This window comes from Rhinatrema bivittatum, chromosome 1 (assembly GCF_901001135.1).
Source record: "Rhinatrema bivittatum chromosome 1, aRhiBiv1.1, whole genome shotgun sequence".
Classification (NCBI taxonomy): domain Eukaryota; kingdom Metazoa; phylum Chordata; class Amphibia; order Gymnophiona; family Rhinatrematidae; genus Rhinatrema; species Rhinatrema bivittatum.
Window position 1 is genome coordinate 210,695,352 of NC_042615.1, and position 19,933 is coordinate 210,715,284.

The window sequence follows — 19,933 nt, forward strand, 5'->3', positions numbered from 1 at the left end:
GGGAGCTAGGCACAAGGGATGCTGGGTTGGTTGCTTTGGACCTTGGATTAGGTGGGAATTGTGTTAGGCAAGACTTTTTATATTGTTTTTGAGTCTTTCATTTTTATATGGAGTTAATATTTTGTATGTTTATTTGTCCCCTGCTGAGATTTGTGGATCAGCAAGTTATAAATTTTATAAATAAAATAAATGAGGTTCCAGTGCTCCCCTCCCAATTCACTGCTTGGGCCCTCTTTCACTAGAGCCCGTGGGGCACAGAAAAGTGGTAGCTGAGTGCCATGGAGCTGAAGTGCCACTACTGCTGCCTCTGCTGACAGGAGAGCTGCACTAGGGGCCTGGCATTTCTAAATGCTGCTGTCTGCTCCTGTGTCTGCCTCTCCTGCATGGCATACTGTTTGAACCACTCGCTGGCCAATTCAGTAAACCGTGGGAGAATGGGTGCTCCGTGTTGAACGCCCACTCTCCCAACACACGCCCAGCCACCTCTCCTGGGCGCGCGATCCTATATTTAAATGAGGGGTTGCACTAAAAGGTGGTGCTAGGGACGATTAAGCGCCCCTAGCGCCTCCTTGGCCCAAGAGAGGTGGCTCTGTCAGCGGATTCAGGAAACAGACACTCAATTTTATGAGCGTCTGTTTTCCGAACCTGCTGACAGCGATCGGTTAAGAAAACGGCCGCCGCTAAAATTGAATTGGACCGGCCGGCACATTTATTTTTTATTTATTTATTTATTTTTACATTTTTGGTTCCTCCGACTTAATATCGCATTAATTTATGAGCGTAAAATGTGCAGATTGGCCGCACATTTTACTTACAGAATGCTGGGTGAATGACTAGGCTCATCAATATGCATTTGCATGCGATGAGCGCTATTAGTTTATAGTTTTCAGGGTGTTTGGCCATGTGTTTTCGAGGCACTAAACCCCTTACAGTATAAGGGATAATAGACGCTCCTCCAAAACACGCGAAAGCGGCCTCCGGCTCCCTCTGCCTGGATGAATGTTCGGCCCCCGCCGGCAGTGAATGAATGCCCGTGCGATTTCGGCGCTCAAGGCGTGACGTCACGACATGTGACTGCCTTGAGCGCCGAAATCGCACGGGCATTCATTCACTGCCGGCGGGGGCCGTGCATTCATCCAGGCAGAGGGAGCCGGCGGCGAAAGCGGCCTCCGGAGGCCGCTTTCGCCGCCGGCTCCCTCTGCCTGGATGAATGCACGCCCACCCGGCCGCCTTGAGCGCCAAAATCGGGAGGAGGGGAGAAGGGAGAAGGGGCTACCGTAGCAGGCCCGAGCCTTGCTACTTTTTCGGTTTTTGTTTTTTTTTTGCTTCGGGAGGAGGGGACAGGACTGGGGCTGCACCGGAGACCGGACGGGCCCTTGAGCGCCGAAATCGCACGGGCATTCATTCACTGCCGGCGGGGGCCGTGCATTCATCCAGGCAGAGGGAGCCGGAGGCCGCTTTCGCCGCCGGCTCCCTCTGCCTGGATGAATGCACGCCCACCCGGCTGCGGCCTGGATCGAACACGCGCCCACCCCGCCCGCCAGCTCCCACCGCCGCCTGGATCCAACGCGCACCCACCCGCTCGCCGGCTCCCGCTGCCGCCTGGATGAACGGGCGCCCATCCGCCCGCCGGCTCCTGCCGCCGCCGCCTCGATGACCGCATGCCTGGGGGATTCGGAAAGTGACAGGTATTTATACATATATATAAACAACTTACGCTGCAATGTTTTTTACACTTTACGGTTTTACCCCCATTTTTTACACTTTATTCCCGTTTTAATTTTCAAACACCACACTAACACCAAGTAGAGGGTAGGCAGTAAACTAACAGGTTAAGGACGCGGCAAAATAGCGGGTTACAAAGAAGATAATCTGAGCGCGCGTCACAGTATCAAAGGGGAATAGCTAATTCCTTCATTTACATATCATATACATGCTGCGTGCGGAAAGGGTTATGCATCTGTTTTAAGAAGCGCTAAGGACGCGTGAAACTGGAGACTGTATCGCTGGATCGCCTTACGCATCCGAATTGTGCGCTCTCAGCACGTTACAGACGGGAAATCTTCAACCGCACGTTACAGTATCGACCTGTTACTGAGGAAATATCAGATAACATACCAAAAGAAGAAAAAAACTCTCAACATAACTTCTTATACAAAGTCCACAAAAACAGGGGACTCAAGCTCCTAATTAAAGCAAGAAAAAATTTAAGGGAAATAAAGGATAAATGGTATGATCACCTTCTGGGATTACAAATAGGTGGTCTTAAAACCCCAGCCCCTAAAACAGAAGATTCAGCTAGAGGCAATCTTAAAGCCTCCTTGGTTCTTAAAAAGGCTGCCAGCTGAGATGGTTCATGGAAAACACATCTGACAGAGCAATATTTAATTATGCATTGACAGGGAAAAAAAACCCAAACCTCTAGATGAAGCACAACTAGACGCAGAATCAGAAACGGCATCCTTTTCTGCATTTTCCTAGCAACATCAGGGAAACGTCTATCATAATTTAAAAAGGAAACATTTCTGTTCCTGAAGAAAAGTCAAAGCAACCAGTCTCTATCTGAGTGGAAAGCCAAACAAATAATTAGCATTTGGCTAATCAGAATCAGACTGCTCCAAAAAGCCAGTCACATCCAGGGTGTCCATTTCTTGAGGTAGACCCGATTGTCTCTCCACTTTCTTCTTTTTAAATTGAGGACTATAATAAGCCAGAGAGACTGGAGCATTCTCTCCTCAGGTACCTTCAGAATCTTCCTGGCATATCTTTTAAACTTCTCCAATGGGGAAAGTAGTAATATCTTGGGAAAGTTTATTAAATGTGAGTTACAACATCTCATATAGAAGCAGTTCTAACTTGTTGACCTTCCAAGAAGTCACTCTGTATTGATGTGATCAAAGTCAAATGATCTAATTCATCTTCTTAAGCCTCTTGGTCTTAATCTTCAGGATCCCTTGAGCTGACTGCCTAAGGCGTCTCTATCAGGACCACACACCTGGGCTGGGGAACTAGAATATGCATGAAAAGCTGGCTGTTCTGGGATAGATCTTGGCCCCGAAGATCAGGACGAATCAAGACTAAGAGAATCCATGGGACCTCCAAGCATCACAGAAGACTCAAGCACTCCATCTCCGGAGCTCGCTCTTAGGTTAGGTTCTCTCTGCTCACAAAAGGGTCCACAGGAACCCTTGCCTTGGGGCACAGAGAAGCAATGTGGTGATCTTTCACATTGCTGTTAATTGTTGGGCATGAAGATTTTGGTTGGTGTAGCAAAAGAAGTATGAAATACCGTCATGGAAGAAGACTGGAAATATTAAGATAAGTGGATTCTTATATATGGTGAATTCTAAATGAAAGAAGGTACATGAGCAGATTTTAAAGCACGAAGAGCACTATAACACAGCAGTATAAAAAATACAAGAATTATGGACTGACCAATGATTAAATATAAGGCAGAGTGACTTATGGTATACATCACCACACAATGATGCCTATTATGATGGTCATATAGTAGTTGCGTCGATAAGTTGAGTTGAATATTGGTAAGGGGTCATTATTAGTGATTACGTAAAGCTACATAAGAACATGCCATACTGGGTCAGACCAAGGGTCCATCAAGCCCAGCATCCTGTTTCCAACAGTGGCCAATCCAGACCATAAGAACCTCGCAAGTACCCAAAAACTAAGTCTATTCCATGTTACCGTTGCCAGTAATAGCGGTGGTTATTATCTAAGTCAACTTAATTAATAGCAGGTAATGGACTTCTCCTCCAAGAACTTATCCAATCCTTTTTTAAACACAGCTATACTAACTGCACTAACCACATCTTCTGGCAACAAATTCCAGAGTTTAATTGTGTGTTGAATGAAAAAGAACTTTCTCCAATTAGTTTTAAATGTGCCACACGCTAACTTCATGGAGTGCCCCCCTAGTCTTTCTATTATCCAAAAGAGTAAAAAACAGATTCACATCTACCCGTTCTAGACCTCTCATGATTTTAAACACCTCTATCATATCCCCCCTCAGCCATCTCTTCTCCAAGCTGAAAAGTCCTAACCTCTTTAGTCTTTCCTCATAGGGGAGCTGTTCCATTCCCTTTATCATTTTGATCGCCCTTCTCTGTACCTTCTCCATCGCAATTATATCTTTTTTGAGATGCGGCGACCAGAATTGTACACAGTATTCAAGGTGCGGTCTCACCATGGAGTGATAGAGGCATTATGACATTTTCTGTTTTATTCACCATTCCCTTTCTAATAATTCCCAACATTCTGTTTGCTTTTTTGACTGCTGCAGCACACTGAACCGACGATTTCAATGTGTTATCCACTATGACGCCTAGATCTCTTTCTTGGGTAGTAGCACCTAATATGGAGCCTAACATTGTGTAACTATAGCATGGGTTATTTTTCCCTATATGCATCACCTTGCACTTATCCACATTAAATTTCATCTGCCATTTTGATGCCCAATTTTTCAGTCTCACAAGGTCTTCCTGCAATTTTTCACAATCTGTTTGTGATTTAACTACTCTGAAAAATTTTGTATCATCTGCAAATTTGATTACCTCACTTGTATTTCTTTCCAGATCATTTATAAATATATTGAAAAGTAAGGGTCCCAATACAGATCCCTGAGGCACTCTACTGCCCACTCCCTTCCACTGAGAAAATTGTCCATTTAATCCTACTCTCTGTTTCCTGTCTTTTAAGCAGTTTGTAATCCACAAAAGGACATCGCCACCTATCCCATGACTTTTTACTTTTCCTAGAAGCCTCTCATGAGGAACTTTGTCAAATGCCTTCTGAAAATCCAAGTACACTATAGCTACAGGTTCACTTTTATCCACGTTTATTAACCCCTTCAAAAAAATGAAGCAGATTTGTGAGGCAAGACTTGCCTTGGGGAAAGCCATGCTGACTTTGTTCCATTAAACCATGTCTTTCTCTATGTTCTGTGATTTTGAAGTTTAGAATACTTTCCACTATTTTTCCTGGCACTGAAGTCAGGCTAACCGGTCTGTAGTTTCCTGGATCACCCCTGGAGCCCTTTTTAAATATGGGGGTTACATTATCTATCCTCCAGTCTTCAGGTACAATGGATGATTTTAATGACAGGTTACAAATTTTTACTAATAGGTCTGAAATTTCATTTTTTAGTTCTTTCAGAACTCTGGGGTGTATACCATCCGGTCCAGGTGATTTACTACTCTTACGTTTGTGAATCAGGTCTACCACATCTTCTAGGTTCACTGTGATTTGGTTCAGTCCATCTGAATTATTACCCATGAAAACCTTCTCCTTGGTTAATTTGGCAGAGAAGACTAAAAATGCCAACAGCCATGTATGTGCACCACATAAAATAGAGACAATTTTTAAAGCTTCCCGCACTGGTGCAAAGTTCTTGGGTACTTTTACCTGCGGCCTTTGCACCAGTTCTCAAAGGAAAGTACATGAGGATAGGTAGCTGCAGTGATTTGTACCCGCTTTCGCTGGAAATACGTGTTTCTTTGGAAACTACATGCCTTGTTGCACTCCCAGTCAAATCCCTGCCCTAAGAATGCCTCCACTCAATGACATTAATGCACCTTGAGGAATAATGCATCTGCTTTTACCTGGATAAATGGTTTTTGAAAATCACCCTCTTTTTCATGATACTGTGACTTATATCTCCCACAGAATGCTGACAGCACACTGAGAAATCCACTGCATTAACATGAGATTTTTGTGTACATTTGTCTAAAACTTAGGCCCTGTATGCATTTTTTTTTTTACATTATAAGCTACTATGGTTTTATTTCCTTGTTTTAGTTTTAGTCGTTGGGAGGTGCATTTAGCTTAAGAACAGGTAAACAAATAAATGAGGGTATGCTTTTCTGTTTTCATAAATGAAATTTCAGTGACAACACAGAAATAAAATACAGCTCTTGGTAATTTGTATATGCAATTTTGTAGTAATTTTATTGAAAAAAGTGGCTATTAACATATTTATATTTTTATTCAACAATTATCTAGGTTATGCAACACAAAAGTAGGAGGAGGCCATGAAGCAGCTTTCAAAACAATCTGACTTACCAGTTACCAGTTTTACCCTCAATTTTCTCTGTGCCATTGAAAGCTCAAGAAGAAAAAAAAAAGATTTGAAAAGCATCACCATGCCAGTAGTATCTCTTACCTTCATGAAGAGCAGTGATTAAAAGTATGAATGTAATGCCATTATTAAGCAGAGTTATCAAAGCAAATTCACTGGTTCAGGGAGGTAGGAGGAGTCATTAGCAGGCTGATTCCTTAAAAATTAAAAAAGACCAGCGGAAATCCAATAAAGTTTTTTTTTTTAAAGGCCCAGGGACATCAATATCCTGTGGCCTAAGTAGACTGGAGAAGAGATAGGTTATATAATAATAGAACTGCCTGACCTCTTCCGCAAACTGCAGCAATCACAGCAGTGGATGTGGATATGGATAAAGTAGTATGGCTACTGACTTAGTTCACTCGAATTCACATTTTAAACTTGCTCGTTCTGTTTGGAGCTGAGGAAAGATGTGTTAACTTTGAGAGCTGGTCCAATAAAAAGGTTTCACCCTATATTTTTTTAAACTTTATTTCTGAGCATAAGATGTGAAAATGAAGTAACTCTCCCCAGCCAGTAGCAAGTACCAATAATTAGTTGCCTTTAAGGTTTCCAGCATCCCATAGATGAATGGATAAAAGCAGCATTAATGCCATCCAATGACACTATCATGGACATGGAGAACAATAGGATAAACAAGAATGTGATTATCAATGTTCTCTGCCACTTGAAATGCTTTAAAAAAAAAAGTAGTCTACAGAGGAGGTGCCTTAATTTTGTAACTGACTGAGCTGCCATCTAATTTTTGTATCAGTTGCCTGCTAAAATCAATAGTAACTGAACTCGGAATTATCACAATGGATAACTGCTGTGTGGCTGATGGCATCACAGCTTGTACTGCTGTACTGTTTGTTCACACAAGGCTAGAGTTCGGGTATGGTTTGTTTACTCCAAAGATTGTTTTTCTGTATCGGGGTTAAACAACAAAAGAAAACATCATAACTATGCTCAAACGTCACGGATCATTTTTTTAAAAGATATTTTTGTACTCGCGGTTAAAAATAAGTTTTCGCACTTGAAATCTAAATAACTATGATACATGTATATCAAGCATTGATATGTAATGTTATTCATAAATAACATACTACTGTCTGAATGATGTGAAATGCGAAACCTAGTGTGGGTTTTTATTTTTCTAACTATGAGTGCAAGAGTGAGCAGGTGGCGTGAACCACACAGGTTAAGGGGCAGTGCCAAAAATGAAAAGAAAATCGTGATTTCTTTTGAAAGCTGTAGTTTGTCTTACAAAGAGAAGAGGGTATCAATTTTTTTTTACAATTTAGCACATTCTTAAACTTTTTATTTTACAGGGAAGAAATGAACTCTTAAATGTAATGAGAATAAATATGTACATATAACACTGTCCTTGTCACCTAGAGTATAGAGTAGAAACAAACATTCCTCATTCTCTTAAAGATTAGCCTATAGATTTCACTGTGTGCACAGTAGGGCTGGAAGGTGATGCACATGCTTTTGTGCTTCTACACACAAATATACAGCATTGGCTTAGAAAATGGTCTCAAATATATGCATTGTAATATTTCATGTTTCAAGACTTCATATAAAAAAGTTATAGCTTGTTAAGCAGCAGAAAATTCTCCAACTCAAAATACAAAAGAGCATGCAAGTTGGTTTGTTCATTCTCCCTTTACCAAAATGGTCAATGTGGAATGGCTTAAAAGTTGCTAACCTTAAGTGATTGAGAATTATCTGAAAAAGACTGATCCTGCAGATAACTGGAATCAATCATACCTTTTTTAAAACTCATTTTCTTGAGGTATGGCTTTCATACTCACTCGTTTGGTTCATTACCCTGCAGGTTTTTCTAAGCATGCAAAAAATTTCTTTTTTTCCATTTTTTTTAAATTTTTTTTTTTTCAGATTGAAAAAAATCTCATGTGATATACTGGTTCTACACAGTTCTTTAAAAATACATCTGAAGTTTACATCAAAATTTAGCAAGTAAATTCAGATCAGTGATTTTAAAGTTAACCAAGATATCAATAGCTTATAGCTCATTCGATGATCTTATCAGGTATCTTCAAATACTAAAATGTTTCAAGTATGGAAAATGATGCTTCCACAATCAAAATTATATAGGTCAGATCAGTTACACACTCTTAAATGCTAATTCAGGCTCAAATAGAGTCGGTTGATGACCGTAGTCCTAACATACTGTCTATATGAAAACAATTGAAGAAAGCAAGTTTTCTAATAAAGCAATACTTTTCCACGCAGGAGAGGCTTCCTTATTACTCTCTCTCTATAATTATATGTCCTTTAGTTTCAAGCTTCACTGCTGTGTATGGAATATCATTCCATGCCCAGTGAATTTTGTGGACCTAGATGCACCCAGTCCCTCATAAAGGAGTCTGCAAGAGTTGCTGGAAACCATTATGAAATCAATAAAGGGAATTAAAAGGCTTTCCTAATGTAGTAAACACTGTCCTACTTCTATGTGCAAAACTAAATACATGATACCCCTGATCCTTAAAAAGTTATGTAGACAACTGCACTTCTGCTTTTACAGATACTGTACCGCAGTATAATTGTTGAAGTGACTTAAAACAGCTGGTTACCATCAAAGGTGATACACGCTGAGAAAACATAACATACAAATTCCACCACAATGACCACACTCTTCACCTGATATAACCCCTAAAAGGTTGGTTTATAAATACAGAGCAATATTGATAAACCTAGTGCATTTCGGAGTTCACTTTATCCTGAAATATGTACAGATTGTTTGTCGCTGCTATGGCAATTATGTTTTCTGTTGGGTGCCACGCTGTGTGCAAGATCTTCTTAGTAAAGTCCAAGCTGTCCACGCTAATGTCATCCTTCCTTCTCTTGCCTCCAATGCAGACTCTGCGGGGTTTGAGAACTGCCCGGGGTTTACTGCTCTCACGTGAGGCCTCCAGAGTAACATCACGTTTAGTGTTTCGGTCAAACATTCTAAAGAAGTTGTTGTAAGCTCCTGTCATGATGACACTGTGGGGATAGAAAAAGTGGAAATGATTATACAACCTTCAAGTAGTTTCAATGGAATACAAAGCACCCGATTATCCTTGTAGGAACTGTCTTTGTCAGACAGCAAGAGTCCGTGCATAGTGATATTAGCTCCTCAGTCATCCTAGATCCCAAGGCCTTTTGCTGTGTAATCAATGAATGACTGTCAAAAGTAATCTTTAACCAGTATACTTAGCCATTATGAGCTGTAAGTCACAAAATAACCTCTAACAGATAGCAGAAAAGTCTATTCTTAGTTTGTTTTACAAAGAGTCATCCTTTGAGCCCCATTTCGAGTCAATATATAAGTTCTTTGACCTGCTTTGATGCCATTGCAGTTTAATGCAGTTTACACAGGTATAATAATAAAACCAAAATTATCTTCAACTGCTTGGTCACTTTATTAGTTATCTGTATTACTTGTTGAGTAGCTATGAGACCATATTCAATGTTTTATTAGGATTCTGAAGGCAAAGTTCTGAACCTTTATAAGGAGGTGTCAGTCTGCCCATATGTTGCCAAAATAAGCATGGAGCTTTTTTTCTTTTATCAGTTTGTTTCGATAAAGTTTATTTAGATGCACATGTACATAATGCTGCAATAGCAAGTGACTTTTGATCCCCTGAAAAAGGTTACAGTCGTGCAAAAAATATCCTTGGAACTTATGTGCTTCTGTATTGTTGGAGCTTTTGACTATTACATTCAATAAAGAACAGCTTTCAAGTAAACTGCCTGTCTTCTTACCAAGCTAACAGCTGCGCAGGCCTACATGTACGCGCGTATGCCAGCTCATGCCAATGGATGTGTACATGCACACATTATAAAATCAGCTCTACGCATGTACATATGTGCACACATGCCAGCTCTACCACTTAAGTGGGGGAGTTTTAAAATCAATGCACGCCTAGTTAATGGATCAGACTTCCTAACCACCCCTGTTATTTATCCTCCCTTTTAACCATGACCCTTAAAACCCTAGTTTATTTTAATATTTATAAAGTTACGCAGTAGGGGACCCTGGTATGCGCAGATTTCAAGGTGACTTCCCAGAACGCTCATGCTCCACCCAGACCACACCTGTGCCTGCCCATTTTTTTTAAACTTTTTGATTTGCGAGCGTGCCGATCCGAGATACTCATGTATCTCCTGACTTTGGTGCCTGTAGGGCTTTTAAAATTCACCTGTATGTGCTGTGCAGTTTTGAAAACAAACTCATTGGAATTAGCACATATCACCCCTTTCTGTTCACCGTCTCACTCTCAGATTTATGCAGAGCTAGCTTCACTTGCAGTCATGCCCAACGCCTCCTACAGTGTTATGAGGCACTTGTTTAACCAGTAGAAGAAAGCCCCCCTTTGAGCTTTTGACTCTTGTAAATTCAAGTAATTGACTTGGAAGTTTGCATTTTTGGTGGTAGTTACTATCTAATTGTTATGTACTGGTAGATCTGACATTAGAAAGGCCCACAATGTCAGAGCCATGGCATTCTTACTTTCCAGTCTAAGGTCTGTCTCCTTAGAAAAGATGTGTGAGGCTGCAATAGGGAGCTCGATGCGCACATTCATCAGTCACTACTGGCTTGGTGTGGCCTCCAACTGGGATTCAAGCTCTGGACTGTCCAGCCTGCAAGATCTATGCATGGAGTATAACTCCCCCCCCCCCCTTCTGGGACCCATTTCTGCTGGGTTTTGGATTATTTTCCTTGTATCATGTTAAATATTTTTAAAAAGGGGATACAAAGTTTTACTTATCAAAACATATCAGACTGTTCCTATCCATTGGTGGTGGTGTTTTATGTCTTGCCTCTCATTTTTTTAATCTATAATTTCAATCTGTATGGTTCACTTTATATGTGTCGTCAGAGATAGCTCAATTGCTTGACCTATAGATGGAGTTCTTTGATAACCACCATTGTGCAATGAGCCACATAACTCACCCACCTCCCTATTTAGAATTGTTCTTACTCCACTCACTTGTTTCAGCCATGTTATACAGTAAACGGATAAGCAGCAGGTCCAGCGGTGCACAGGAAGCCCCCCCCCCCCCCCCCCCCCCGTGCATGCTCAGAGCCTAAGAAAGCTCTTGAAGAATTATCTGATCAAACATGAGATCAGAGTAAAGTGACTCATCTGTGAGGCTCTTTATCAGAGACAGTGGTAGAGTAGCCTACTGGTTAGAGTAGCAGGCTGCGAAGCAGAGAAGCCAGGGTTTAAATCCCACTGCTGCTCCTTGTGATCTTGGGTAAGTCACTTCACTCTCCATTGCCTTAGCTACAAACTCAGGGCCAGATTCACTAAAGCTTTTCTCCCATTCTGTGTCTATGGGAAAAATGCTTAGTAGAGCAGTCTCTTAGACTGTTAAGTCCCCTGGGGACAGGGAAATACCTACAGTACCTGAATGTATCTCACCTTGAGCTAAATACAAATAAAATAAACTATGAGTAAGAAATTACATTTTCTTTAACAACTATAGCTAGAATATTAGGATTAGCATCAATAACAAGACAAAGCAACATTAAGGCAACTCCTAGAGTTAGGTTTATAGAGGAACTTTAAGTTTTGAATTTAATTATAATAATGGAAACAGTTAAGGCAGCTATAGGATTCACCCTGAGCCATGGCAGTCATGAGAACTTGACACAAAAATTAAACACCGGATCTGATTTCATCTTAGGCACCAAATGTTCTAAAATGGCAGTAAAAAAGTATGGAAAAATTGAGCACACGTTTTTTTAGACTATGCACTACATTTTAGGTTTACTATTGATGTAGTTTTGAAAAAGTATACTCATGTTAAAAATTGCACTGTAAAATGTGCAGATAGAGCTGGCCATTGATATGTGCTGTGTACTGCCAAGCGGATGATCCCCCATTTGATACTCAAGCTAGGTTCTGTATTCCCCAGGTCAGCTAGGGCTGGTAATGCTGTGGAGAAAGCATTCACAGCCCTCGGGATAGGGGGAGGGGAAGGAGACATGGTCATGGTTTAAGGAGTATACCTGTGGCCGAATTCAGGATTCAAGATTGCAGAATCCGGAAGCAGCACTGGTGCATGGCCCTAGATCCAGGAACATCACTGCAATGACCAGGTTAGGTAATTGGGGGGGGGGGGGGGGGGGGGAAATATAAAAATAGGGACAAAATCTCCCAGGTAGTTGTAAACAAAGGTAAACAAAGGCTTATGATGCCAAATCCCAGTCCTGGAAATACCAAGGAGAAAATCTGCTGGGTCCTGGTGTCAGCATCCAGGGATTGCAAATGAAGGATGGTTCCAATTGAGATAGGAATGTATTAGACCAATAAAAAGGAATCACCTTATTAGTTTTTGTTGTTGACCCTTTATTTCTGTGCATTCATGTGGACCAATGTGGCAACCACAGTATTTTATTCCCATGGAAAAATAAGTCTAAGATATTTTATATGCTATTACCACCAAATGCAGGGTATGATCGCCAAGCCAAGCGTGCACTGCATGCTGAGCTTCTCCAGTGGAACAGAGTTTGCAATGATGGACAGGACTGCTTGCTCATGAATTGCAATCCAGTATGGGGCAGATGTATGTTCCTCAGGGGAATAAAAGCCCTGCCAGCAGCTGAAGAGAGAAATAACAAGGGGAGCCGTTTTCACAGTGATAATGAATGTGTCAGTTGAACTGATTACACCAAGCAAAAGAAAAAAAAAATAACTTTGTCCGATGGCTGTAGCAAAGTCGTTCGGTACAGCCGGTTTTTCCTTTCTTGAAAGTGCGCATTTTATTGAAGTCTTTTGTTTGCTGCAGCAACATTGTAAGACAAAGCACAGGCCATTTTGGATTCTTGCAGTGAGAATGGAGCTGGTACAACACTGCTTTCTAGCACTGCTTCTGCTTTTTTGTTGTTGTTGTTGTTGTTGTTTATTGGCATTCTAAAACAAAACATGGTGTAAATGAATAATGAAATTTGAGGAGATAAGGGAAGGCCGAATTGGGTCCCTGACAGCTGATGTAGTGGATCTTTGAGCTGTCACTTGGCGGGGGTGATTGACCATTGCTTGGGAGGACTGAGGCTGCCACTTTATGGGGGGGGGGGATCAGAAGAGTGAGTCTATTTGGAGAAAGGGAAGGGCAAGGCCCAGGACACTGCCTCCTCTCACCACCCATAACTTAAATGATAATGCACTGACCCTACCATGCCGGGAAAATAGCAATGAATAAAGCCACCATAACTCTCTTTCCTGCACTGCCAATGTGCAGAATCTGCAGAAAAAATACTGCCAACAAGGGGTTTATGAACCCACTCCTCAAAGCCTTAATCCAGTATCCAAGTGTGGCAGGGTCTCCTAAATTGTGTCCCTGCCCCCAAGAGTCTGCATTGGGCTGAGGCCGCATAGTGAGACCAAGGACAGTTATGCGCAAATGAATTATTAAAACTGTGCTTCAAACTTGCCTACACTGCCCAGCCTACTAGCTGCAGAAGAAAAATAACTAAAGAACTTTTCTAGATCATTCTGTCTTTTCACATTTACCTCAGCTGTCAACAGGCTATACTACAATGCTATTAACACTCACTCTGCACCATGTCCTGCCTAATCCACTGCCTTCTCTCTGTTCCGTATATATTTTACCCTCTCTTGTACAACACTTCATGCATCTGATGAAGTGGACTCTTTCCTCGAAAGCTCTTGCTTTAATAAATTGGTTACTCTATAAGCTGCCACTCGACTCCTGTCATTAAAGAACTTTTTGTGTGTTTTACATGCATACCACAGCAGCACAAAACCAGCAGTTGCAGGATTAACCATCTAGAAAGAAGAGAGAGAAATCTTCCTGAGTCAAGCTGACGTAGCTGAGCTATCTGAGGAGATCGACTAACTTTGTGAGCCAATGGGAGCTCAGTAACATCCAGGAAGCGTAGAGGATTGGCTGTTTTATTGGTGTGCACCAAAGGAGGGAGAAAATGTGGACCTGTTGGGGGTTTTCAGAGGAGTGGTTAGAGCTGACAGCAGAGCAGGACGGATAAAGAACCTAGGGTTCCAGGAGGAGAGAGGCAGAGTTACAAGGACAGGGCCTCAGAGTTGGAAGCAGAACTTTTCTTTAGAACCTTCTAGGCAGCATGGGAACAAGTGACTGAGAAACTCAAAAGGGACAGTATTATAGAGAGCCCTTCAGTGTCTGCTGTTCAGTCTGGAAAAGATTTGACGACGGTACATCATTTAAACCTTTCAGATATCTGGAGGTCTATATCATCTCACTCCTGTGCCTCCTCTCTTTCAGGGTATTACATATTCATATTCTTCAAGTCTCTCCCCATAGGTTTTCTGATACTGACCCAACACAATTTGGTAGCCCTTCTATGGAGGTGGTCCAGAGAAGGGTGGGGTCAGTATCAGAAAGCCTGTGGGCAGAGACTGAAGGATATGAATATGTATACTTTGGAAGATAGGAGGCACAGGGGTGATATGATACAGACCTTCAGATACCTGAAAGGTTTTAATGATGTACAAACATCAAACCTTTTCCACTGGAAAGAAATCAGTAGAACTAGGGGGTCACCAAATGAAACTCCAGGGAGGATGTCTCAGAACCAACATAAGAAATTATTTCTTCACTGAGAGGGTGGTGGGTGCCTGGAATGCTCTTCTGGAGGAGGTGGTGAAAACCAAAACAGTGAAAGAATTCAAAAAGGCATAGGATACATATTGTGGATTCCTAAAGGCTATAGGATGGAAATGAAGGAAAGTACATGGAGTAACTTGCTGGTGTGGCAGTTACTACCCTTTAACCAATAAGCCTTGATATTGTTGATGCAACTCAACCAACGCTTCAACAGCAAGGCATAACGGGGAATTGGATTCAAACAGCAGTGTGGGAAACTGATGAGAATGGGGTAACCTATAAGGTGCAGCAGATATTACTATAAGCTTACTGGGCAGACTGGATGGACCATTTGGTCCTTTTCAGCTGTCATTTCTAAGTGTCTATGTTTCTATCCATGGGTGCAGATGGGGTTTGTTTTTCTGGGGCAGCCCTGCCTCTGTTGGTGGCACTGTATCTGTGTAACCTGAGGGAGGTGCTACACAAGACTACTTTTCCATGTGATCTGCTCACAAACCAAGCAAAAGCTGAATATTAAGATTTACTCAGCAAATATTGGTCCCTGCCTTGGAGGTTTTCCCACCACCTTTTCTGCTTGGTTACCCCTTCATGCTGCTTTCTGGAGAACTAATACTACTTTCGGTGCCAGTTTGCCATTTTGAGATGTCATCAGGGTTCATGCTACTTTTGCTGGTGCCCTCTTTTGCAGCTTTGGGGCATTCTTTCCACTTTTTTTGCTTCTTTGCTCCTCTTACAGTGACTTGGTGAAATCCTGCCGGTGCTGGTGTCCCTTTGCCCATTTACAGAGTCGCAGGCTATTCTTTTCTCTTTTGGTGCCGTTTTCCAGTCTCCTCAGTCTTTCTAGGTACTTTGTTCTTTCCCCCTGCTGTCGATTTCTTTCAACAAGTTTTAAGACTATTGATTAAAATCCCCATATTCTGGAGCCCAATATAGGCTGAAAATTACTTGTATTGCTCCCCCGTTGTCTTTAATGGGGAAAGCATTAATGATTTTTTTTTATTATTATTTGAAACTAAAGAAATGAATTAAGGTCCTCATAAAATGAATTTTAAAACAAAATGAATGTTTTCCTGCTGCACAAGCCTCCCTCATTTTACTTAAGATTACTGACTAGAACTGCTGAATCAACAGTTTCTTTTACATCTCTCTCTATGAACTGGTCCTTTAACAGTGTTTACAGAAACTTGAGTTGCTTCTTTCCATTTCCCTATGGCTACCCTGAAAAGAAGCAGCAAACACTCGCCTCTGTCTGGCACCATCTCCGTCTTCTGGTTGTCCCTTACAGAGGCTCCCTGCATGGAAGCTCTGTCTTTCTCTCCTTGCACTGTCAGAAGCAGTACTACTGATCTCTAGCTACGTGTGTATACTTTTTAGGCACATTCTGCAGGAAAACAAGAGCACCCATTATCAACACTGTCTGACTGTCTGCATCAGGGGCTATCCTTGTGGTCAGAACGGGCTGAAATTCCGCTCCTAGCAGAAACAGAAGGTGTTCATCTTTCTGAAGTGCTGAATCTAAATCATCGAGTCCTGCCACCCCTGACAGTGTCAGTGTTTGTTGTTCAATTCTGGGACTTTTTCAGATAAGTGACTTAAAGCTTTTTATTTGCAAACAAAATTATAAAAATAAGAGATAAACTTGTTTCATTGACTAATGATTATACCCTACGGCATGCCACACAGTGCACAACTGATTTCATTTTGCTCATTTAGCACTATACGATGGTCATTTTTTAAGATGATTTCATCTCAGCAATATTATAGTGTGGGATTTTCTTTGTATTCATTATAGTTTTCCCACATTCAAGGTTTTGTTCTATTGTACTATAGTGAATGTGCAATTACAATATACAATTGGCAAATAAAAGAGATGAAGTGATGTAAAAAATGCAGTAGGCAGAGCAAGAGGAAGCCAGTAGCAGAAGAATACACTCACAGGAATGAATGTTCAAAGACGTTACACAAGAAAAAGTAACATATTGTGGCAATTTTCAAAAGCCCATTCCATTTGAGTGCATAAAACCTTTTGAAAATTCAGCCCTATGCAGTGAATTTTCAATGGAGTTACAAGCAAAAACAAAATATAGCAATTTTCAAAAGCCCAAATTAATGTGTGGGATTTTCTTTGTATACATTCACTATAGTTTCGGTGGTGTCCCATTTATCCCTTTTTTAACTGGTAAAAAACAGAAATTGGTGGCAGAAAGAGAGAGCAAGGCTCATCTTGTCTGCCCATCATCTTTATATTCTACAATACCACAAACCTTTTATGGTTTTATCCTTGTTTCCTACTACTAAGAATTCCACTTTTGTTTCATGCTATCTTGAATTCCAATAATATTCACTACCTCCGATGGGAGTCTCTTCCTTTTGCTCACCGCTATCAACCCTAATTTCATTCCATGTTAGTTCACAATTCCATTTTCATTATTTCATTTTCTGCTGTATTCCTCAGATTGCTTAATATTTGAACATATTTCTTTGCTGGGGAGCCTGGCCCAAAGGGGTACAGTTGAAATAATCTCTCAGTAATTTTACAAACAGCATGTCAACAGAGCAGCAAACATGTGTTCCCTCATCTGGCCTTACATATTACATACTCCTTGCTGCCTTGTATTCAACATATGTGAATCATCAGATCTGCCAGTTGGCCCACACAAATGGTGTCTTCCCCCATGAACATTTACAAAACACTACAAACTATGCCCTCAGAGAATGGCTTTTCCTCTTGGTCAGAAGACAAAGACTGCTCCTAGAAATTAAATGTATGCCAATATTGCAGGGATATAAATGCCAACATTTAGCAGAATTAATTTTACGGTTAGACTCTTTAAGCACTACCTTATGGATGGAAACATTGTGACCTGCAGAGGCATGAAGTCCTTACATTAAATAATTGTATTATAATTTGATACAAATAGATACAGTAAAACAATCTTTTTGATCATTTTGGGACTGCTATGAAGGGGTTCATTTTGCAGACTATGGAGCCCATGGGCCTGTATGCTTATTTCCCCATGGCATTTACCTTTGAAAATGTTTCTGGTGTGCATACCATGGGCGCGTTAGAACTCATGTACTTTATGCCCGCATTAAGGCAAGTGAAATGTATGTGCCTGAACGTACACATGGCAATTTAAAAATTGGGTAAGTACCTGAGATCTTGCTCTAGAATACTGCTGTCAGTGGTCTTTTCACATGTTCTGTCCTTACAGATGTTGTTTTATTTTATTGTGTTTTCACAACCGTACCCCTCCCTGTGCAGCCTCCGGGCAAAACATGGACTGTATCGGGGGACTTCCTTGAAATTTGTGACTTTCTGTGAAGCTTTCGATAATTTGCTTTTGAATAAGCCATTGGAGGCTGTAAAAGGTCTTTGGAGGATAGTTCAAATTACTTTTGTCACGCATCATCTCTTATTTTTGCTCTTACTTTCTGAGTGTGTGGTTCTTCATGCTACCTTATCAATTTACCTTAAAAATTGCAACCACCGTACATATTTTCCCTCGCCGACGAGCCCCGCTCACTTTTAATATGGGTAGCACATGTACTTTTACCCAAATACAGTGGGGAGGGGGCATTTTTAAAGCTTAATTTTAAGCAGGCAAACATGCATTTATTCATGTAAATCTTTTCAATATTACCACCCAAAACATCTAATGCTTATAATAGTATAATAATTCTCAGTATCTAGAATCTAGCACTTAAAATACAATATGCTTTTAAAAGAGAATAATTCTTTTTCATGGTATGACAAAAATTACAGGTGTTGCGTAGAAAGTTATTAATTTGGATTAGCGTGGTTTTATTTTAATAATTTTAAATCATGTAAGTGGAAAACAATATGTACACACTATATTGTATTACAGTAAGTGTGTAGTTATCTGTTATTGCACATCTTTGGCTTGTTGCATTTTTAATATATCCCCCACCACTATTCTTGCCCAAGTACAGAATGATTAATGAGCCCTAAATGTACAGCAAATGAAATCAGATCTGTCTAGTTGTATTTAGTTCCTGTTCACTGGAGTTACTGAGCATCAATCACACTCTAATCAGTGATGGTGAACATTGATTTTATAAATAGCATGGACTGTGGGGCTCTGTTGTTAGCCTTCATTAACTCTTCCAGTGACATGAACACTATGGTGATTCTTTGAATTCTAGCATTATTTAAGGATTGTGAAACACTTCCACTGAAAATATAAAAGATTATATCTTTTTCTCTGAGGAAAGTCATTTGTTTTAGAAGTAGAGAAAGACTTGTCCTTGTGTTTACAAGGCTATCGTATATTTAATATATCCTGAACATAAAGAGTATGTATGTATATCTACAGAAAAATAACATTAATTAAATCTATTTGTCTAATTTATCTTTGTAATTGCTGATATATTTGAATAACTAAATTCCTGAGTCCTTTGACTTATTCTTACATAGTATTTCTCTGCACTTTCTGAGAACGGTTAATTGGGCAATTTGTTATGGTACAAGAGTAACCGAAAGGTAGGGAGGGTATTTTCTCTCAGTACTTTGGATTGCTGATACAGCACTTGCTAAAGAGGATTTCACTAAAAACTTAGGGGTAGATTTTAAAAAAGAGCGCGATCGCGTACTTTTGTTCGCGCAGCAGGCGCAAACAAAAGTACGCTGGATTTTATAAGATACGCGCATAGCCGCGCGTATCTTATAAAATCCTGGATCGGCGCGCGCAAGGCTGCTGATTTTGGGCAGCCGGCGCGGGCCGAGCCGTGCAGCCTGCCTCCGTTGCCCTCCCCTCACCTTCCCCTCCCTCGCGCTACCCGAGGCGGTCTTGTACGCCATATAAACCCAAAAATCATCTGTTGCCATTGTTTTAATATTGTGGATGATAAATAAATGGGAATTGTAGTAAAAAAGTATAACAGGCGAGGCAGGATGTCCATTTTTATGATGGCTCTGCGGCCGAACCACGAATGAGAATTTTGAGACCATTTTTCTAAGTCTCCTTTAATGAATTGGATAATAGGAGCGTAATTCAAATTGAATAATTTATCAGAATTAGCCCCGAGTCTGACCCCCAAATAGTTTTAGCGCCACCGAGGCCCATTTAAAGGGATACCTTTGCTTAAGAAGCTGTTCTTCAGCAGTGGGCAAGATTAGGTTTAGAATTTCCGACTTGTCATAGTTCACTTTAAGGCCTGACACAGCTGTAAAATGAAGAA

At 40.9% G+C, this 19,933-nt stretch overlaps 1 protein-coding gene across 6 annotated transcripts in view; it reads right to left on the reverse strand.

Moving 5' to 3' along the window:
- Positions 1–5,942: 5,942 nt before the first annotated feature.
- PPP2R2C (protein phosphatase 2 regulatory subunit Bgamma) overlaps positions 5,943–19,933 on the reverse strand; it is a 623,817-nt gene continuing 609,826 nt past the window's right edge. For all 6 annotated transcript variants that reach the window (XM_029591453.1, XM_029591472.1, XM_029591463.1 and 3 more), the window contains one exon: positions 5,943–9,121. In XM_029591453.1, the coding sequence (XP_029447313.1) occupies positions 8,830–9,121 (292 nt within the window). In that variant the 3' untranslated portion in view covers positions 5,943–8,829. The remainder of the gene's footprint in view (positions 9,122–19,933) is intronic.